The 22,917-nt window shown below is 38.0% G+C and overlaps 1 protein-coding gene across 12 annotated transcripts in view; it reads right to left on the bottom strand.

The window, feature by feature from the left end:
- NUMB (NUMB endocytic adaptor protein) overlaps nt 1–22,917 on the bottom strand; it is a 171,534-nt gene that overhangs the window by 6,445 nt on the left and 142,172 nt on the right. For 9 of the 12 annotated variants that reach the window (XM_045564261.1, XM_045564306.1, XM_045564272.1 and 6 more), the window contains 4 exons: nt 12,450–12,524; nt 8,177–8,317; nt 4,479–4,683; nt 913–1,206 (listed from right to left, as the gene is read on the bottom strand). In XM_045564261.1, coding sequence (XP_045420217.1) covers nt 913–1,206; nt 4,479–4,683; nt 8,177–8,317; nt 12,450–12,524 — 715 coding nt within the window. The remainder of the gene's footprint in view (nt 1–912; nt 1,207–4,478; nt 4,684–8,176; nt 8,318–12,449; nt 12,525–22,917) is intronic. The other 3 variants (XM_045564280.1, XM_045564266.1, XM_045564312.1) reach the window with 1 other exon arrangement.

The raw sequence follows: 22,917 nt of genomic DNA, 5'->3' as shown, positions 1-22,917 counted from the left end.
CCCATCTGCGACAGAGGGAGACTAAAACAAGGTACTTGAAGCATCTGGAGTTTCAGTTTTTATAGGAGTTGAGAGCTAAAAAGACCCTCAGTAATCATCTAGTCCAACTATTCTTTAGGCCTAGTTTCATCTGTCAAAAGAACTTAACTCTACTTTTATACCATCAGTGGGAATGCCCTATTGAGAAGAGCTGCCGCATATTCTGTTATAGCAATGGCTTGACATGTTTCAGAGGGAAGCAAAATAAGGCCCAATAAAAGCACTGACCAGATTTAACACTTTAGCTTCAGATTGTATGATGAGGATAGAGCTACAGGGGCTAGCTCAGCTGTACAGAGGCACACAAAGGCCTGTGTGGCAGCTCTGAAAGGTAATGAATATTTGTGAGCAAGCCCACTGTCTATGATGAACAACAGATTCTATACTTATACGAGAGACCTGTTTAGAGTTTGCCAACCAGCCAGAAGGACAATGAGCACTTGTCCATTTCTTCTGGTATATCTGCTAATAATTCTATTTAAAGGTATATATTTCTAAAGCCTCTTTAATTAATTCCCTGCTGGGTCCCAAATGGAAGAATAAGAATGGAAACTTGAGACCCTTGATGTCTGCAAGCAGTTTGGCTGAGAGGTAGTGGGTGCACTTACATTAGGACAAACCACAAACCTCGTGGCTCAGGCTAGAAATTCCATCAGGGCTCTGTCACCTATTTGTTGAAGAGAAATTAATAATTCACATCTCCCTCCATTGGCCTTAGTTTTCCCTCAGTGGGAAATGACACAAGATACAACTATCAACTAACCTCAGGGAAAGAGGAATGGCTAGTTTGATGGGATTACTGTCTCCACCGCAAGGTGATAATAGTGCTTTAGTGCCAGGGTACCCCAGTGAGTCAGGTAGTTGCTGCATTACCTGCATTTTTTATGGGGAAATCAGTCTTCCTCTGCATAGTGGAAGGCAACTCATTGATGCGTAGGGATAGTTGGCGTTTAAAGGGTGACATCTTCTGGCTAAGAGCAGGAAATCCTCGGAAAGAGCCTTGGCGAGCAAGCTGTTCAATCGGCGCATGCCGGCGTGGGATAGCATGAGGATTGTTCATCTCCAGAGAGGCAGTAGCATCCAAAGTGGGAGAGGTGGGAGAGGACGGGGATGGCGCAGTGTTGCCAGAGGCCACTGATGAACCAACCACTGTCTTATCTGTTTCAGCTCAAAAAAATCAAGAGAGAGGACCTTAGCAATGTCTTCAAATAATTTGAGATTACAGAGCTGACAAACTCAAAAGCTCTTTAGATCCTTTTTACCCAACTCCTTCCCAGTATTTTTTAAAAGATAGGTTAGAAGTAGGGTTCAGATCTATTTTTTGGACAGGAAAAAGGTTTAATAATCTACTATATATCACACAGTATGTCTACTAAGACAAAAATGTTAAGATTTTTTATTCTTATGCAGTGACTTATAAATTAAGACTTTAAACAAGATTTAAAAATCCCTGTTCCTATGAACTCCTAATGTGAGGTCCTTTTTGGCATCAGGGAGCAGTTTCACGGAAGACAATTTTTCCACGAACCGGGGGTAGGGGTTGGGATAGGAATGGTTTCAGGATGATTCAAGGGCATTACATTTATTGTGCAGTCAAACTTCTCTGCTAATGATCATCTATATTTGCAGCCACTCCCCAGCACTAGCATCACCAATTCAACTCCACCTCAGATCATCAGGCATTAGATTCTCAGTAAGGAGTGAGCAACCTAGATCCCTCACATGTGCAGTTTACAGTAGGGTTCATGCTCCTATGAGAATCTAATGCCACTGCTGATCTGATAGGAGGCAGAGCTTATGCAGTGATGCCAGTGATGGGGAGCAGGTGGAAATACAGATGAAGCTTCACTGGATCACCCTCCGCTCACTTCCTGCTGTGTGGCCTGGTTTCTAACAGGCCACTGACCATTACCATTCCACGGCCCTGGGGTTGGGGACTGCAGCTTTAAAGAATGGTGATTCAGGTTAGGTGTGGTAGCTCATGCCTATAACCCCAGTGCTTTGGAAGGCTGAGGTAAGAGGATTGCTTGAGTCCAGGAGTTTGAGACCAGCCTAGCCAATATAGCAAGACCCTGTCTCTATGAAAAAAAAAAAAGCCAGGTGTTGTGGTGTGTGCTTGTAGTCCCAGCTACTTGGGAAGCTGAGCAGGAAGATCACTTGAGCCCAAGAGATTGAGGCTGCTGTGAGCTATAATCATGCCCACTGCACTCCAGCAGCCTGAGCATCAAAGCAAGACCTTGTCTCTCAAAAAAAAAATGATGGTTCATGGTTTTCAGTGTTTGTTTGGTGGTGGTGGGATGAGGGGGGACTTTGGGAGCAACAGAATCTAAATAAGCTTAAGTATAAACATACACTTTTTTTTTTTTTTGAGACAGAGTCTCACTCTGTTGCCCAGGCTAGAGTGCCATGGCGTGAGCCTAGCTCACAACAACCTCAAACTCCTGGGCTCAAGCCATCCTTCTGCCTCAGCCTCCCGAGTAGCTGGGACTACAAGCATGTGCCACCACGTCCGGCTAATTTTTTCTATATATTTTTAGTTGTCCAGCTAATTTCTTTCTATTTTTAGTAGAGATGGGGTCTCACTCTTGCTCAGGCTGGTCTTGAACTCCTGAGCTCAAATGATCCGCCCACCTAGGCCTCCCAGAGTGCTAGGATTACATAAACATACACTTTTGATTAGGTGTCAAAGAATGTCATATAAAGCTGTCTTTAAATCATGGGAAATATGTATTTGTGGTTCATTTGAATAAAAGCATACAGAAGTAAAATTGTAAATTGGATTGAACCTAAATATAAAACTGTTCCCATGGGGGTACCAGTTGAGTCCCATTTTGATTATGGCAAATCTACCCCAACCCTTATGATCCTTTGTAGATCTTAGGACTCAATCTCTTTGGAGCTGCTGTGCATAGCAATGAGTATTATTTGGTGGTATTAAAGATTATGCTTTCAGCTTGAAAAACCACTAAAGCACACTGAATAATAGCTATACAGATTAAATTTTCTAGGCAAGAGCATGAATTTTCTTATTCTTTGGTTTTCTGGTGCAAATGCTTACAAGAAATGAAAAAAAGTCACTCTTAATAACTTCATTTTAAATAAAAATAGGTACACTTTTTTGGGGGCTTAAGAATTAGAGATGTTTAGGTCATTATTAGAGCAATGATATTATCTAAAATGGCTGGTTTAGAACTAAAAGGACATAGTAAAAAATTTATCAAAATTATATTAATGTCTATTAAACTGAACTGTTTTTGTGTTTCTTCTTGACTTCAACCCTAGCTATATACAAGAATGCAAAGCGTTTTCAAGCCCTATCGCTTAGTTCTAAAATATACCCAACCCAAATTTACAGACTCCTGAGTAACTTGAATGGTTGTATAGGCATTTCTGCTGTGATTCCATGTGTAGTTAAAGAAACACCTCACATTCTACAAAAATCACACACTAAAATTAACAGAGGGCTATGAGAAAAAGAGTTAGGGGCTGACCTCTCAACATCTATAGACTTTTGTGACTATAAATCACTAAACAAGGCCAGGCACAGTGGCTCACGCCTGTAATCCCAGCACTCTGGGAGGCCGAGGCGGGTGGATCGTTTGGGGTTAGAAGTTCGAGCCCAGCCTGAGCAAGAGCGAGACCCCGTCTCTACTAAAAATAGAAAGAAATTAGCTGGACAACTAAAAATATATATAGAAAAAATTAGCTGGGCATGGTGGTGCATGCCTGTAGTCCCAGCTACTCGGGAAGCTGAGGCAGTAGGATGGCTTGAGCTCACGAGTTTCAGGTTGCTGCGAGCTAGGCTGATGCCAGGGCACTCTAGCCCGGGCAACAGAGTGAGACTCTGTCTCAAAAAAAAAAAAAAAAAAAAAAAAATCACTAAACAACAGCAATAATCTAATCAAAACAGTATCACTGTTACATCTCTGCCAGCATCACAGTCAGTAGATCCTTTGCAGCCCTAAACCTTGGGACTTACGCTTCCTCCTTCAAGATGTAGGTACTTAATGGCATTTGCTTCTTATAGAGATCAGATACATCAGAATTAAAAATCTGTTTCAGGATGGAAGGGAGGGGGTAAGAGATATCTTTGCAGCTTCTTCAAATGTACTTTCAATTTTCCCAAAAAGAGTAAATTTGAAGCCATTAAACTAGCCACTCTAAAGGAAGGCACTTTTGTAAGATTTTCAGCTTTGCAGCTTTGCAGCTTCTTCAAATGTACTTTCAATTTTCCCAAAAAGAGTAAATTTGAAGCCATTAAACTAGCCACTCTAAAGGAAGGCACTTTTGTAAGATTTTCAGCTTTGTTATTAAGGTCTTTTTATATGGCTAAGGGTTCTCCTTGATTAAGAGAAAACTTGTCCCTAAAAGCTTGAAATTTTACCCTGTTGGGAAAAACTGAATTAAATAAATATACATTGTATTGGAATAGATTGTACCTTTCTTGGTATCTTGCATTTGTTTCATGATCTCCTCTCTTTCTGCTTGTTCGGTGGCTGTTGTGACACGGAATGATCCTTCTCTTGTAAAAGTGGTCCGACTAGCATCAAAAGTAGCAGTCACTCCACATTCCTTCTCCCGCTTCTGCTTACGCTCTAAACAGGCTGCAAAAGCACAGCCTACAGCATGGCTCAATCTTTCACCCTGTAGAGAGCAGAAGGTATTAAAGCTTTTTGAGAGTTATAGTACTAATAATTACATACATGCAAATAAGTCTGTTTTTACATAAGGCAAAATGTTGCGAACTCCAGCTTAAAATTAGGTTTTAATATACTTGTATGCCAAGTTAATTTAAATGAATAAATCATCTTAGGTGGTGCTTCTGATACTCCAATTATATTAACTGTTATAGGCCTTGGGTAGAGGGATCATCAGTAACCTGTGCTTTTGCGAGCAGCCATGGTGAGCTCCTTATCACTCAGGCTCCCTTTGTCACGTCATCTCTAGTCAGTAGGTTAGAAGACCCTGCTCAATCAGGGTCTTCTAAGCCTTGATGTGCAAACTTCTAGTTGCCCTTTAGGGGAAAACTGTGGAAATATTTACCAGGCATTTCTAAGAAATCACTGGAAAGGTAAGGCAAAATTCAGGAGCTTAATATATTGTTAACATGTTTAGGAAAAAAAGGTACAAACTTAAAACTTCTGATAAATAAATACAACTCCAGTGATTAAAAGAGAATCAGACAAAGGAAAACTTAGCTTTCTGTCTCCTGTTTTGAATGTTCCCCCTCTAAGCAACCCTTTCCATTTATGGCCCTCAGTGCTTTTAGGCTTTCCACTGTACCTTTCCTATCTTCTTCTAGCTCTATCCAATCCCCAGCTCTACCTCCCAACCAAATACAGGCAAAAGTGAAAGCAAGTTTTCATTCACACACTCTACTTATAAAGGAATTAAACAGATAAAACAGATTTGTGCATGGGAAAAGTGGGGGACCTACATAAACTAAACATTGCTTTATAGATACATACCCTGGATTACCCAAAATCAATTTAATAAATTCAATGGATTATTTTTAGCAGGGTTATCTGTATTTTAAACCATATCCCTAATTGTGGAATAAAAGTTAGAGATAGCATAGCAACTGTTGGCATCATTCATAGTGAGAAGAGATATTTGGGCACAGGGAGTCTTTTGTGGTGTTCTCAAAAATCACACCATGTAGGCAGCTGCTCCTATGTAGGCTCTGAACAAATAATTTCACTGGATTTTACATGCTAATATCAGATATCATAAGGACAGGTAATATTTAAAATGCTTCTTGTCCCTAAGATTTTACATGACTGTAAACTTTTTGACTGCTTATTTAAAGACAGATAGACTTAGGACTGGGCACGGTAGCCCATACCTATAATCCTGGCACCCTGGGAGGCTGAGGCAGGAGGATCGCTTGAGCTCAGGAGTTTGAGACCAGCCTGAGCAGGAGTGAGACCCCATCTCTACAAAAAAAATAGAAAAACTAGCTGGGTGTGGTGGCTCACACCTGTAGTCCCAGCTACTCAGGAGGCTGAGGCAGGAGGATCGCTTGAGTCCAGGAATTTGAGGTTGCAGTGAGCTATGATGATGCCAGTGTAGCTCTGTTATAAGGACAGAGTTATATGCCAAGGAAGCTTATTATTAATTCTCCCCCTAGGCCTAGGGCAGAAGTTTTTGAAGAGTCACCTCACCCACAACCAATAGCATCACCTGGGAACATGATGTAAGTGCAAATTCTCAAGCCCCAATCCCAGACCCACTACATGAAAATCACTGGGGGTGGGGCCCAGCAATCTATGATTTTAAAACAAGTCCTCCAGGTGATTCTGATACAGCAGAACTAATGGCCTAAGAGATTCAAACAACCTGTAGGGCCATGATTTGACAATAAAAATGGTTTTAAAATTGATATCAGGAAACTCTGGATATATTGTCTTTGTGGTTTTCTTAGGGTCTGAGAGAGAGAGAGAGAGAGAGAGAGAGAGAGAGAGAGAGAGAGAGGAAAAAAGCATAGTTTAGTTACTTCAATTCATTCAAAGTGCCTGTGTCAGACCAAGGAAGAACAGCTTAAATAATGTTAGCTACAATTTTTGGAGCAGTTAATGTGGGCCAGACCCTATGCTAAGTGTGCTTATAATCATCTGATGTAGTCTTCACAACAATTCTCTCCATCTATGTAAGTGGATACTAAGACTTAGAGAATGTTAAGCAACTTGCCCCAAATCCCACAGTAAGAACTAGAATCAGGACTGAAGCCCTGAGATCTGACTCAAAACCTGAGCTCTTAACATTTGTTTGTAGAGCTTTAAAAAATTTTGGTCAATTTTAGAGCATGGCCACCACCTCTCTTCCAGATTAAACCTTGGCAAGAGCTTAATTGAGTTGTAGCCTTCACAAATGGCTATACTGCCTATTCTGTCTGGACTTTTAAAAACTCAGACATTACATACTGTATGCTATATGTATAGGTTGAGTATCCTTTATCTGAAACGCTTGGTACCAGAAGCATTTTAGATTTTTTTTTTTTCAGATTTTAGAATATTTGTGTTATACTTACAGGTTGAGAACCCTAAATCCAAAAATCTGAAAATCTGCAATCCAAAATGTTCCAATAAGTATTTCCATTGAGTGTCATATAGGGCTCAAAAAGTTTCAGACTTTGGAGCATTTCAGATTTTTAGATTTGGGATGTTCAACCTGTAGTAAGATTATCATCATTTGAAAGACTTACCCCATGTCAGAATTTTAGGTAATTTACAAGAAGGATGAACTTATTCTCTATTTTAAAACAATAACAAGGATTCTATTATGCAACAATTTCTAGCATACTTAATTCTAACAAATTTAGTATTTCTATTTTTATAATTAGTTGAAAATATACTCCAACTCAATTCTTTCATTTATAGTAGTGTTTTTGTATCTTTTTTTTTTTTTTTTTTTTTTTTTTTTTTTTTTTTTTTTGAGACAGAGTCTCACTTTGTTGCCCGGGCTAGAGTGAGTGCCGTGGCATCAGCCTAGCTCACAGCAACCTCAGACTCCTGGGCTTAAGCGATCCTACTGCCTCAGCCTCCCGAGTAGCTGGGACTACAGGCATGAGCCACCATGCCCGGCTAATTTTTTTGTATATATATTTTTAGTTGGCCAGATAATTTCTTTCTATTTTTAGTAGAGACGGGGTCTCACTCTTGCTCAGGCTGGTCTCGAACTCCTGACCTCGAGCAATCCACCCGCCTCGGCCTCCCAGAGCTAGGATTACAGGCGTGAGCCACCGCGCCCGGCTTATAGTAGTGTTTTTGCAAATAAATTTACATCATACCTAAATGAGTTAGCAAACAAATAACATTTAAGAATCCTGAAAATATTTCCAATTATAAAAAGTTTCAGAGTTTAGCAACCACCATCACCTGAACACTTTTACTCCCTTTAATGACCTTGGATCTCAGACACTCATTTTGCTCTGTGAGTTGCAACTCACTGGGTTACACCAAGAGTGTGAACTGTTTCGACAAAAAGAATGGAAGTAGGCTAGTTTAGGCACTTCCAAGAGCAGTTGTAGCAGCATGTACTTGTTAAAAATGTATTGGAAACTGCTTTGTTAAGCAAACCCAAAAGGAGTTCAGCTAACTGAAAATACTCATGATGAAATACACGTTGTTGGACTCACCGTGTCCTTGACAGCCATGAAGCAGTGACAGATCCAGCGCCGAGTAGTGCCATCACGACATATGTAAGAGAAGGCTCTATCAAAGTTCCTATCTGGGGCACAGAAAGAAACTTTCTCTATTGTCTGGTCAACTATGAGGTCCTAGAAAATGGGAAGCACAAAGAGTGGGCTTATGAAGTTATTCAAGTTTCTCAGAATAAACACAGGATGTTCATTTCATAATACAGAATCCCTATGTCTGATGCAACTAGGCTATGGAATAGCTAGATCTGTGTCTGGTACTGAGAATTTTACTTAGGGGACATCCCAGGAGGCATTTTGCCCAGATGCTTCCCTTAACTCATCTATGAGTTTTAAAGTATATGCTTGTTGATTCTAGTTTTAGATCTCCTTCATGGCAGATTCTGTGTTCAATTTGGCAATATATGTAAATCAATACATTTAGTCCTCTTGGTTTATTTGCAAAAGTAGGCAAATGCATGATAGTCATGTTTTGACCCATTATGCAAATTAGCACTATATATACATACATATATATTACTTTTCTGTACCTTGCTTTCTTTTTTTTTTTTGAGACAGAGTCTCACTTTGTTGCCCGGGCTAGAGTGAGTGCCGTGGCATCAGCCTAGCTCACAGCAACCTCAGACTCCTGGGCTTAAGCGATCCTACTGCCTCAGCCTCCCGAGTAGCTGGGACTACAGGCATGAGCCACCATGCCCGGCTAATTTTTTTGTATATATATTTTTAGTTGGCCAGATAATTTCTTTCTATTTTTAGTAGAGACGGGGTCTCACTCTTGCTCAGGCTGGTCTCGAACTCCTGACCTCGAGTGATCCACCCGCCTCGGCCTCCCAGAGCTAGGATTACAGGCATGAGCCACCGTGCCCGGCCTCTGTACCTTGCTTTCTTTCAACTAACAATATACCCTATCCAGTGAATTTTTTATTGTAGATACTGCATTTTTTTAGGTGTGGAATTTCCATTTGGTACTTTTTCTTAGTTTCTATTCTCAGCTGAGATTTCCTATCTCTTCATTCAATGAGCATATTTTCCTTTACATCACTGAGCATAGTTATAATACCTGTTTTAAAATCCTTGTGTGCTAATTCCAACATCTGGGTCATCTAGAGTTTGGGTCCCTCTTGATTGTCATTTCTGATGACAATGAGTCAGACTTTTCTGTTTCTTTGTATGCTAAGTAATTGCACTGCACTGTAGACATTGTGAATGTTATATGTAGAGAGTCTGGATTCTATTACATTCCTTGGAAGCGTTATGTTTTTGGTTTTAGCAGAAGTTAATTCAATTATACTTAAATGGAAAATTCTATCTTCTGGACAGCAGCTCAAATATCAGTTTTTATATTATTAGTTGGGTCATTTGGAGTCTGCCTTGTACCTGCATAGTTAAGGGGTCAGAGATTTGGGCAGAATTTATATAGAGAATTTAGGGCTCCCCCTCTTTGGCATTCTCATTTCCAGGATTCTCCTTTCATTTTTGAATGGCTACTGTTACCTCGAATTCTGTCTTCTGGCTTTTCAGAGCAAAAAGACTAAGATTTTCCCACTGAAGTTTTAGCTACCCTAAATGGTACAGACTAGGGGTTGCTCTTAGACTAGAAGCTGTGAAATGATAAATCACTCAGTGCAATTTCCTTCTTCCAAGTGTCAGCTTCCCTCCAGAATCTGCCTTCTTTGGGTTATTTTCTTGTACCTTCTTAAATACGTGGGTTGTTTTGTTCAGAGTATATAGTTGTTTGCAGGAGGGTCAGTATAATAGGAGCTTAATTCAGCCATTGCTAGAAGTGAAACATACTGAAGGCACTTTTTAAAAATTGTTTTTAATTTTTTTCTTCTTTGCAATATAAATACCATTTCCTTTCACATTTGCATCTACAATTCAATCACATTTTCCATCTACAATTCCATTAATTTATTCCCTTTTCTAAGAAACCATCTTAAGTGGGAACACTATTAGAACCAAGGTAGACATGGGTGGGGACAGCAAGGCAATTTGACATAGCTTCTTGCTCAAAGGTTAAGGACTTCAAATTTTGGCTTTTGTTCCATAAAAAATTTTTGCAGAAGATCACTGCATGGTCTTATCACAAACACTGATCCCAACACTGTATTAGTCCCTGCTTATAGCTAAATATAAAGGTGGGAAGAGGGGTCCAATGGTGACAAGCCACCAATTACTATTATTCGGTGTGTAAATAACTAAATTAATGAATGCCAGTTCTGTAAGTAGCCACCAGGGGACAACATCACTTTCTAACTTTTGTAAACAACAATTACATACATAGCCTCCGAGTATAACAAATTTCATCCAAACACTAAAGAAAACTACAGAAGTTCCTAAAAATAAGCTAATTAAAATTATCACTGTTTTGAACAGTAATTAACTAATATTTAAGACTATGGCTTCTCTTGAACTTAAAAAAAGCCTTTAATGGAAGGTCAAAGGACTAAAATGCAGCTATATTTAATCACTTAAAATTTATCAGGGCTGGGCACGGTGGCTCACGCCTGTAATCCTAGCACTCTGGGAGGCCGAGGCGGGTGGATTGTTTGAGTTCAGGAGTTCAAGACCAGCCTGAGAAAGAGCGAGACCCTGTCTCTACTAAAACTAGAAAAGAAATTATACGGACAGCTAAAAACATATATATATATATATAAAACTAGCCAGGCATGGTGGCACATGCCTGTAGTCCCAGCTACTTGGGAGGCTGAGGCAGGAGGATTGCTCGAGCACAGGAGTTTGAGGTTGCTGTGAGCTAGGCTGACACCACGGCACTCTAGCCCCGGCAACAGAGTGAGACTCTGTCTCAAAAAAAAAAAAAAAAAAAAAAATTTATCAGGCAAGTTGGAACTGGAGACCATTACCCTAAGCAAAATGGAAAAACAAACACCACATGTACTCTCTAATAATTGGGAGCTAATAGATGGGCACACACAGGCACAAGTTCATTTGCAATCAAGAAGGGAGGAGAAGGGGAGGGGCAAAAACCTACTTATCAGGTACAACAAACACTATTTGGGTGATGGGTACACTAAAAGCTTCAACTTAAGCATTCTAAAAGGTATCCATGTAACAAAAACATTTGTACCCCCTTAATATTATTTTGAAATTTAAAAAAATTTATCAAGCAAGTTGCCTATCAAAACTGCTTTTTACCAGCCAAACTTTCTCCCCTTCCAGTAACAGGTGAATGTTTTTGAAAAATTATCTTCTTAAATTTTTTCCTTTTAGGTCTTGTAGGAAATTTTAATTAATGATTAAATGCACTTATATAACACCCTATGCCTTTAGGGGCAGATCTGTGCCTCTATTCTTATTTAGCCACTAAGGGCCACTTTCTCTCAAATGCAAAATGCTACCTATGATTTGAGATACTGTTTGGATTCTAAGTAAATGTTAACCAAAGAGCCATTTACTCCTAGTCCTTAAGATGTCACTTAAACTGATTTTCCATCAAAAGGAAGGTTAATTAGTTCAAACATCACTTTATAAAAATAGTGTTTTCTTAAAGAACAAGAAGAAATTTGAGATGTGGCCCATCACCTTTTTTTTCTAAATTTTAACTATGATAAAAAGATCTATCATCTTTTTTTTTTTTTTTTTTGAGACAGAGTCTCACTCTGTTGCCCGGACTAGAGTGCCATGGTGTCAGCCTAGCTCACAGCAACCTCAAACTCCTGGGCTCAAGCAATCCCCCTGCCTTAGCCTCCTGAGTAGCTGGGACTACAGGCATGTGCCACCATGCCCGGCTAATTTTTCTTTTCTGTATATTTTTAGTTGTCCAGCTAATTTCTTTCTATTTTTTTTAGTAGAGACGGGGTCTCGCTCTTGCTCAGGCTGGTCTGGAATTCCTGAGCTCAAACGAACTGCCCACCTCGGCCTCCCAGAGTACTAGGATTACAGGCATGAGCCACCGTGCCCAGCCTATCATCTTTTATATCAGATTTCTGGGGGTGAAAATTTTTTTTAACTAAACAAAAATAGAACTCTGATCTTAACATTAAATGCTAACGCTTAGTACATTAAACATGCTATGTCATGTAGAACCAAATGTTGAGAGAATTCTATTTTTCATAGGGTAAATGAGTAACTATATTGGTTTCCTTAACATTTAATAGTCTCTCAGAGGAATGTACTTTGGACAAAGGGGAAGGATATAGAGTGACTATAACAGCTTAATGGTAAAATATTTGATCATTAGAGATTTAAAAAACATATGAGCAGTCTCATTTAAGCTTATAAAAAATCTTACCTTAGTTTTTTCATCCACAACTCTGAGTCCATCTGCTGAGACCCACAAAACTGCCTTAACTGCTTTCTTTCCAGTCTTTTAAGAGAAACCAAAAAGGGAAGGAGGGGAGACAAAAATATGTATAATATTAAAAAAAAAAGTCATCTTCCACAGAAAACATTGACTTCTGTCTTCCAAAAGTCACAAGTACAGATGAAGTCCAAGTTCAGGAGGGGTGCCCAAAGCCAAATACTCAAACCAAACTGCAGAAACATTCAGGAAAAAACAAGCCAAAGCCATTATTTTAGAAACACAATGCAAAACAATAAGATAAAATTAAGTAAAGGAGAAAGGGCAGATGGAATCAAAACTAAGATATCACATTCCATAAAAGGCAAAGAATTTATAACTACATTCTTCACCCATTTAAAAACTCAAGAAAACCAAGAGTCAGAAAAATATTAAATACATAAGGAGTTACACCACAAGTAGCTTCTACACTTGTATTTAGAGCAGGATGTAACACTTAAGTCTAAATTGAGATGCTGACCATTCCACTATCCTCTGACCTCAATGTGTACAGCAGGACCCTTGGTGACCTAAAATTTTCATGTTAAAAATGCAGTAAATCGTCATTATTCTATTAACATTTTTTTGCACTTCTTGTAGAGCTCTTATCTATTAACAATCTTTCAAAAAAACATTATTTCTCTTCTCAGGATTAACATAAAATTGGTTTTTTTTTTTTTAATTCATTTTATTTTTTTTGGAGATAGGGTCTCACTATGTTGTCTAGGCTGGAGTGCTGTGGCTATGCACAAATGCGATCACAGAGCACTGCAGCCTCAAACTCTTGGGCTCAAGAAGTCCTCCTACCTCAGTCTCCCAAGTGGCTGGGACTACAGGCATGCACCACTGCACCTGGCCTTGGTTTGATTTTTAATTTGACATTAAATGTAATGCATGGAGATATTTTGGGGACATAAGAGGATTAAAACACTCTGAAAAAATAACTTCCTTATAACAAGAATTTCCTTTTTACTGGCTGAGAAAAGACTTTTGGGCATAAGAGAATCACATGAGAACAAGCTGATATATGACTTCATATATCAGTGATGGAATGTATTTTTCCTTTAAACTGATACAGGAAAATTAAACAAAAGCAGAACACAGGCTGAGAATAGGTATAAGATTATCATAAAAAGTACAGTTCAAAAAGAATCTGGTGCTAAGGTTGGAGCAGCAGCCTCTAGAATGGACAAGAATAACAGATGCTTTCTGCCATTCTCCTGTATGTTCAAGCCTAGGAATTCTTGATATGGGAGGCATGGCCTTCTTTAAATGAACCGTTATGATCCACTTGGCTTCATCATCTCCACTCCCAACACACATTTGATAAGTGCCTATAATATGCCAGCCAGTGGAAATACCGGAAGAGCTCACAGTCCATTGAAAGGTAACACTCAAATAAAACATCAATAATACAGTAATAAGTGTTATAGAAGAGCTAAGAACAAGGCACAATGATGCCAGAAAGGACGTATAATCAAATCCATTTATGGAAATGGGAAAGGGTATACAAAGGAGAAGACTGAACTGGGTCCTGAAATAATTTTTCTTGACGCCTTAGGTGGGGGTAGGGAGGCAGGGAATTAACAGAGGTAGTGAACAAGCCAGGCAGGAGAAACAGCAGTAGAGGATATGGAAGCAAATAACATGGCAAGTCTGGGGCTCTATAAATATTTCAGTATGGCTTGGTAAGTAGGCTGGGTGAGAGAAGAGCAATGAGAGACAAAGAGTAGGAAAGGCCTAGTCATGCAAGGCCTTGTATGCCTGAGGAATTTAATCTTAATTCTCTGGGTAATTAGAAGCCAAGGAAGGAATTTAAACACGATTAAACAGATTTACATTTTTAAAACAACACTGTTACAGCAGATGTATAAGGGTTGGAGAGACTGACAGGAAGCAGGAAGATCAAAGATTCTAGGTAGGAGAAAATGAGAGTTGAGCTCTCTTGGCTGAGATAGGTATGGAGATGAGAAGGTTTTAAATGGTAAATGTAAGGGAGGAGTTGAGGATTCCTCTTTGGTTCTTGGCTTGGTTAACTGAGTGAAGAGGGTACCACCAACTAAAATAAAGAACAGAACAGATGGAAAAGCAGGTTGGAGAGGGGAAGAATAGGACTTCAGCTTTAGATAAGCAAAATCTGAGAGGTCCATACAATACCCAGGTGAAGACATCCAATAGATAATTGGATATATAGGTCTGAAACTCAGAAGAGAATTCTAAGAGGGAATTTTAGAATTGGGAGACATTAATGATTGGAGTAATAAGAGGCCAAGGACACTAGAGAATACCAATCATTTAAAGGACTGGGAGAAAATGAATAAATCCTTGAAACATGAGAAAAGGAATAGCTAGAGGGACAGGAGAATGGAGAAAGAGTAGTGTCATTGAAACTAAGGGAGAAGGGTTACAAAAAGTAATGGATGGTCCAAGATGTCAAATGTTACATAGTGATCAAGTAAGCAAAAATGTGAAAAATGTCCACTGGATTAAAAAATGAAGATATGGTCAAGTGATAGAGGTTGTGATGGTTAATTTTATGTGTCAACTTTGCTAGGCTGCAGTTACCTAGAGGTGTGGTCAAACACTAGTGAAAATGTTGTTGTGAAGGTATTATGCAGACATAATTAACATTTCCAATCAATTGACTTTAGGTAAAGGAAATTAGTCTTGATAATATGAGTGGGCCTCATCCAATTAGTTGAGGGCCTCAGAGCAAAAACTGAGGTTTCCCAGGGAAGAAGAAATCCTGCCTGAGTTTCCAGCCTGTTGGCCTGCTCTACAGATTTCAGACTTGCCAGCCAGTCCCCACAACTGCATGAGTCAATTCTTAAAATAAACCTCTTTTTCACTGGATCTGTTTTTCTGGAGGTCCCTGACTGATACAGAACTGGAAGTTAGACTAGAATGGGTTTAAGAAGTAAATGAAAGGTGAGAAGAATCTACAAGTATTAAATACTCTCTTTAAAACATTTTTCTGTAAAAAGAAACAGAGCTATTATAGGACAATAGGGGACAGGCAGAGGATCCAGGGAAGTCTATAAGAATTGCGATAAATTAGCATGGTAAACTAGAAACACAATGGGCTTGGGAACAAGACAAATATGAGTCTGAATTCAGTGTTACTATACATAAGCCAAGCAGGTTATATAGCCCTCTGAACTTCCATTTCTTTATCTGTTAAATATTTGTAGGTTAAAAGGACTAGACATTATATACAGCACCTGGACTTTAAATAGGGTAACAAATAACTGGTAGGTTATCACCATGATATTAATGAACTTTTAAAAACCTCTCCCAATAGTAAAGCTTCTTGAAAGAGTGATATATACTTTCAACAAAAATGACAATAGGTGTTTATATGCTAAATGGGAAAAGCCAGTGGAACAATGAAGACTGAAGGCCCAAGAAAAAGAGAAGAATAATTTAGAAAACAAAGTCATACAGGAGGCAGGATGGGATGGGGCTACAATACAAATTTTAGACAGGAGGAGGGATGTCCCTTCCTCTAAAATGGAGGGATGGAGTGAGGCTGAATAGAGATGAAGACAGATTTGTAAAGGAGGGAGTGGCAAGTTGAGGAAATTCACTCTGGAGAACCATAAATTTATCTGTGGAGGAGATGAGAGTACCTGCTTTACTTTGCTGGGGACAGGAAGAAAGACAGACAGAGTAAAACAGTAAAGATTTGGAATAGCAGTATGGGGGTAGTAGTATGGTGACTAAGAACCAGGCTGTTGTCTGGGTTTGAATTCTGGTTCTGCAACTTACTACTACTAGTAGGACCAAGGCCAAGTTAACTTTTCTATGCTTCAGTTTCTACTGAAATTTCTATATAATGATGTTAATAATCTTGTATACCTCATAGGATTATGTGAAGATTAAATTAATTAATGTATATAAAAGGTTTATAACTAGTGTGGTCATATACTTTACTGCCCAAACTGGGACCCCTTTGAAAGTGAAAGGGGCCACTATTAAAACCCAGAAACAGGTGTTTACACTGGTGCTGTTCCAGGCAAACTGGGATAACTGTCACTCCACCAACAATAGTAACCGCCCACATTTAACCAACACTTATGTAACATTTAGTATTTTGTTGGAGGGTAAGCACCATGAGGGGCAGGATTTTTCCATCTATATTGTTCACTGCTGTATCTCTGGAGCTTGAATAATACCTGGAACAGAGGAGTTGAAGAAATATTTGTTGAAAGAATAAATTTGCTAAATATCTGCTGTAGGGAATGGGAGACAGCTGATCAGTGATATAGAAGACTGCCAAATGGCACTGACAATCCTGTGTAAGACATTTAAATTTATAGCTTTATCAATCTGCTTATGGTGTAGTTGTAGCCTGCAGTGTTCAGCATCTGAGGCAATAGATAGGACTACTTCAAGGTTAGAAGACTGGAGATAGGAAAAATAAAAGGTCAATTTAGAATGAGACTGCTCTCCAGTTAGTCACATTACAATACTCAGGGAAATATATAACATTTTCTTGGCCTAATTATGCAGTTAGAAAAACATTTGTGCTTTTTAGATATGCTTGATGACAATTTTTATAGTATTGTACTAATGTATCAGTGAGCAATTGTATTTGTCATATTTCACGGCCTCTGATTTCTCTAAAGAGGAAGAAAAAACAGATAATACAAATTCTTCTTGTATTTGTTCATACATTTGGGTACCGGTTCTTTAATGCCACTATAGTTTGCCACATTACAGTTACTTCAGTCAGATACTGGGGTACTAAAGCTCAAAGATGGCTATAGCTGAAATTAAGTCCAGGCTTCTTCTTACAAGTTCAATAGTAACAACCCTTCGGTATTATTTGTAAACTTTAGAGTCTTTCATTCTGACAATATAAACTTAGATTTCTGAGTACTTTAAGAAAAGAAGATAAATGTAATTGAGAAGACGAAAGTTTTTGCTTTTGTTTGCCCTAAAACTGTCTGCTTAAACCAGTATCTTAGGAAATCAGGTCAAAGTTAACTAATCACAGGACTGAAAAAGTATAACTCAGAGTAAGTATGAAATGATGTATGAAAGAATTTCCATACATCTTAGTGACACAATCACTTCAGAAAAAAAAAAAAAGACTATCTGCTTCAGGTACTAATAAAAAATGTATAATGGTTACATAGATGAGAGACATTAAGAATTATTTCATCACCACTGTTCCAGTACCTTCTATTTTAATAAATAATTTCAAGGTTATAGGTAGAATTCACACTGACTCAGTGTCATGAGAAACAATTACAAAATAAAGATAAAACTGCTTATTCTTCAAAGAAAGAAAATGGGTCTAATATGGGCAGAACTTTATTACCTTAGGATTTAAACTGGTGAAATCTGAGCAGAAAGATCAAGCTAACCTATAAGTGAAAAATGAAAAAAGTATAACTTTCAAGTAATCACTCTACTCACTAAATATCCAGCTCAGAATTTAAAAATTAACATCTGCCTTAAAACCTTTTATTATGGTAGATATAAACCAATATGGCAATTAAGCAGGCTTTGACATTGGAGAAAATGATAAAAGACAGTGGATCTATTACAAATTACTAAATCAGAAAACTTCTACCATAAGTAAGAGAAATATACGGGTAATCTCAACATGAAAAAAACTGGTGAAGGAACATAAAATGGTTGGAAAAATCACACAGATATAGTAACTTAAGCTCAGCACACTGTAAGATGATTTTCTCCTAAATATAAAAGCTACCCACAGTAAAAGGCAACTGAAACAACGAATTATACTTAAGAACTGCTATCTACCAACCTATCTCCAGAGTGTTTTTATTTGTTTTGTTTTGTTTTAGTAGAAACCACTTTTTAAAAATAAATTGAAAAAGGATGAAGATGACAAATTGGTGATATTGTTGGTAGGCTGAAAGATCCTTACCTTGCTCTTTCATTTTACATACTGATGTTATCCTGGGGAGAAATGAATTGAAATCGGAGGAATGAGCTTTTAAACTGTTTAAATCAGGAACTGGCAAACTTTTTCCACAAAGGGCCAGACAGCAAATATTTTAGGCTTTGTGGGACAGTCGATCTCTATTGCAACTACTCAACTCTGTCACTGTAGCACAAAAGTTGCCACGGACAATATGTAAACAAATGGGCATGGCTTTGTTCCAATAAAACTTTACTGATAAAAACAAATGCAGTAGTGAGTCATAATGTCTAGAAAGTATCACTAATTGAATCATTTTGGGAAGATAATTCATTATATTGAAATATTAGATCTGTTGGAATTGTGTCCCTGAATTCTTTTCTTTTCCTTTTTTTTTTTTATTTATATTCTATCTATTATTTTAAACTGTGACTCACATCTTTGGTGCCGTCCAACTCAAAAATTCCATAATTCCCAAAATCACTAATGAGATAAGAGCATGCAATTAATCAATATAAATAGAAGTGATATCTGGAGGCAAGATAGCTCTGCTGGGCATAAAATATATAAGAGCAAAAAGATGTTCTAAGCTAAAGTGAAGAAATGTTATAAAGACACATGGAAGCATAATTTGGCACAGCTATGAAATGTTAAGAAGCAACAGCAGCAAACAGACCAATTTGGGCAAGACGGGCAGATCAAGTCACTTTTTCCAAGCAACAGTGATTTGCAATTCTATCGTGCAAAATTCTTTCAGTTACAAACCCAAGAGGTCTTCAAAGGTACCCAATGTGTAAAGAATCACTGGTGAGTCTTTCTGTCACACCTACACACAGAGATAACCCAGTGATTACAGAGTAATAACATTAACTTGGCAACCATGATACACATGTGCCTCTTAATAAAAGAATAATAGAATTGCTTCATTTTTTTAAATCTGAGGAGAAAGGCCTTAAAGTCTATAATTTGATATTTGAATTTCTGGACAGAATGATTATAGTGAACAAATTTTGTCTTATAATTCCAAGATATAGTGAACAGTCCCCAAAGAACAAAGCAGTGAAGGGACAGAAACATAACTTTCTTCAGGATTTGAGACAGGCACTATCTCTAATGGCTGCTTCATTAAAAGAATAGTAATTTTTAATCTTGGACACTAAGGTAAACTATTCCTGCACTTTCTTAAATGAGAGGGGCATTAAATGCCCTTTAAAAGCCTTTTGGGAAAAAAATAAGGGTGGTAGTATGTCATGAACCACACAGCAAAGGAGAGATTTTTGGAGGCAATTTAGCTCTTCTTGTCTGCCAAATCACTTTAATTGGGGGGGAGAGAACACCTATGGATTATTCTAATATTAAGTTCATATTTCAAAGGTATATAACAGCTGAAACGAAAATTCCACAGGCACCTCAAATTCAACCTGTCCAAAACCAAATTCATCATATTCCTTTTCACAATGAGTGATTCCACCATCCTCTTAGTCATCTATGCCTGAAATTTGGGTCTCATCTATTTATTTCCTTCTCCACATTCCTAGATTGAGTGTGGAGCAATTCTCTCTAATCCCAAAGTTCCTGATAAGTGCTGTTCCTCCTATCTAAAATCCCTTTCTTCTCTAATTTAGTTTAACTAGAACTCATAGTTTTAAGATTTAGCTTTAGGTGTCATCTCCTCCTAGAAGCCTTCTTCACAACCTTTTACATTTATTCATTCTTTGTTTTTGTTATAGTAGCACCTGTTATTACACAATTTATTAATCATGTCTTTACCTGTCTGATTCCTCACACTACAAGGTGAACTTGAGAGCAGTACATTTATCAATCACTCATGTATTCATTCACTAACTCAAATATTTTGGGGCAGCTACTAAGGACCATAGATTATTCTAGGTGCTGAAAATTCAGCAGTGAACAAAATAGGTGAAGATCTGTCCTCAGAGAGCTTACATTTTAGTGAGGAGGAAATGAACAAACAGGTAGGTAAAATGTATGTTATAACAAACAGTCATAAGCCCTATTAGAGAAAAATAAAGCTAGGAAGAAGAATAGGGAGGGTGGTGTTTGGATTTTAAAATAGTGTTATCCGTAAATGCCTCAGTGAGAATGGGGCTTTTGAGCAAAGGGAAAGCGACGAGAAAGTGAGCCATGCATATATCTGGATGATGTGTGTTCCAAACTGAGGTTACAGCAAGTACAAAGATCCCAAAGTGGAAGCACACCTGGTGTATTTAAGGAATAGCAAGCAGGCTAGTGTGGTTAGAACTGAGGGAGCAAGAAGAGATAAGAGAGGAGATGAGACACAGGGAATTCATATACAATGGCCTACAAGGCCCAAAAGACTTTGACTTTTACTCTGAGTAGGTCAGGAAGCTACTGCAGGATCTGGGACAGTGAAACAACACAATTGGACCTCTCTTTTAAAAAGATTCCTCAGGCAGATATCTCGAGAAGAGGAGGCAGGGGACAATAATGGAAGCATGGGCAGTAGGATGCTACTGCAATGATTCAAGTGAGAGGACATGCTGGCTTGGACCAGGGTAGTAGTGGTAAAGATAGTAAGAATTGATTAGATTCTTGAACGCTGAAGCAGACAGGAACTGTCAATGGATGTAGGGTATAAGAGAAAGAGGAGACAAGGTGAAATTCAAGAATTTTGGCTGGAGCACAGGGACAGAGTTGCTGTATACTGAGATTAGGGAAGCCTAAGGGAGAGCAGTTTGGGGGAGAAGGCTCAGGAATTTGGTTTGCAACGTATTGAAGTATGAGATGTCTATCAGACATCAAAGTGGAAATGTTTAATAATGATAATGACATCTGACACTTACCTACTAAAACAGGCCATTCTGTGTACTTTGCTTATATTTATTCATCTAATCCTCACAACAATCACATGTGGTAGGTATTAGTCACAAAGCTAGTAAGTGCCTGAGCCAGGATTAAATGTCAGTAATCTATGCCCTTGACTCTTATGCTACATTGCTTCTAAGATGAAAATACCACTATGAAGTTCAGGGGAGATATCTGGAGAAATAAATTTTAAAACCATCAGCATATATGGTATTTAAAGCCATGACACTAGATGAAATCATCAAGGGAGAGTTACAGGCAGAGACTAGTCCACAGACTAAGAAGTAGGCAGTGATATAAGGGGAAAACTAGGAAAGTGTGATCCCCGAATTCCAAATAAGTAGAGTGTTTCAAGGAGTGAGAGATGGGTTATGTCAAATGCCGCTGATAGTGTAAGGTGACAGGACCACAAGAACAGTAATACAAAAGAAGAGACAAGAGCAGCTTTGGTGGACTGGTGGAGGTGGACGTGGTAAAGGTGACTAAATGGATTCAACAGAAGGGATAATAGGAACTGCAGACACCAAGAAGAAATCTTTTTAAGATGGCTTATTTTTAAGCTAATGGATGATCCACACTGGAGAAAGAAAACTGATTATGGAGGAGAAAGGGGGTAGCATTGCTCGAATTAAGTAAGAGTTGGAATAATTAGAATCTAGTGGAGGAGCAGGCCTCAGCTAGGAACACAAACAGTTCATCCCTTGAATGGGGGGAAATAGTAAATGGGCAAAGATGCAGGTAGGTGAGTAGATGTGGTGGCTGGCACAAGTGCAAGTTTTCTTCTGATTGATTCTATTTTCTCAGTAAAGTAGGAAGCTAGATCATCAGCTGAAAAAGAGAACAGAGTAAGAAATTCTGGAGATTTAAGGAAAAAAGAGGCATATGAAGAGAATAATTGGACTAAGAAAATGGAGACTATTTTGTTCATCTTTGATTATGGATAGCCTGGCACAGTCATGTTTTAGATATTAACTGTGAATTGAGGCTTGATAACCACTGGTTTGTCATGAACACAAATTTAAAAAAAAAAAAACTCTAAAGGTTGATAATTTTTTTTTTTAAATCTACATACCAGCTGATCATGTCACAGGAAAAAAAAATGAAACCAAGGATGAACAGAAATATTTTTATTACTCTTGGGATTGTGTTTTTTCTCCAGGAATTTGTTATAATGCACCTCAAAAAAAAAAAAAAAGAAACCAAAACCAAATCATAGAAGATGCATCTAATAAACTACAAGAGAAGGTAAAATTTACACAAGGAAGGGCATAGGGATTTATAAAGCAAGAAGGAAGAAAAGAGAAAAGGCAGCAGATATTCCCTCATACTTTTAAAGAATAGGATCCAGAATGAAGATAAGTAGTAAGTACAATTTGTCCTAGAGGAGAAAATTTAGGAAATCTAAAAAAGAGTGCAGATATGAATACACTAATTTAAGAGTGGAGTCATAAATACTCTTGGGAATTAGGTGAAAACAATATAACCATATTATTTTTCAACCACACATGCTCTAAAACTTAACCATTTCTAATGGTACTACTTAACAACTGCAAAAATATAAAATTTGAAAAAAATATATTTGGCAGTACATTAACAGGATCTGCTAGAACAGATATTATAATATTTTTGGTAATTTTATACAGTTAGAAGTGATTGCTACAAAGAAAAATAAATCAA

Source organism: Lemur catta, chromosome 1 (genome assembly GCF_020740605.2).
Source record: "Lemur catta isolate mLemCat1 chromosome 1, mLemCat1.pri, whole genome shotgun sequence".
NCBI lineage: Eukaryota > Metazoa > Chordata > Mammalia > Primates > Lemuridae > Lemur > Lemur catta.
This window is presented reverse-complemented; position numbering and strand designations above follow the sequence as displayed.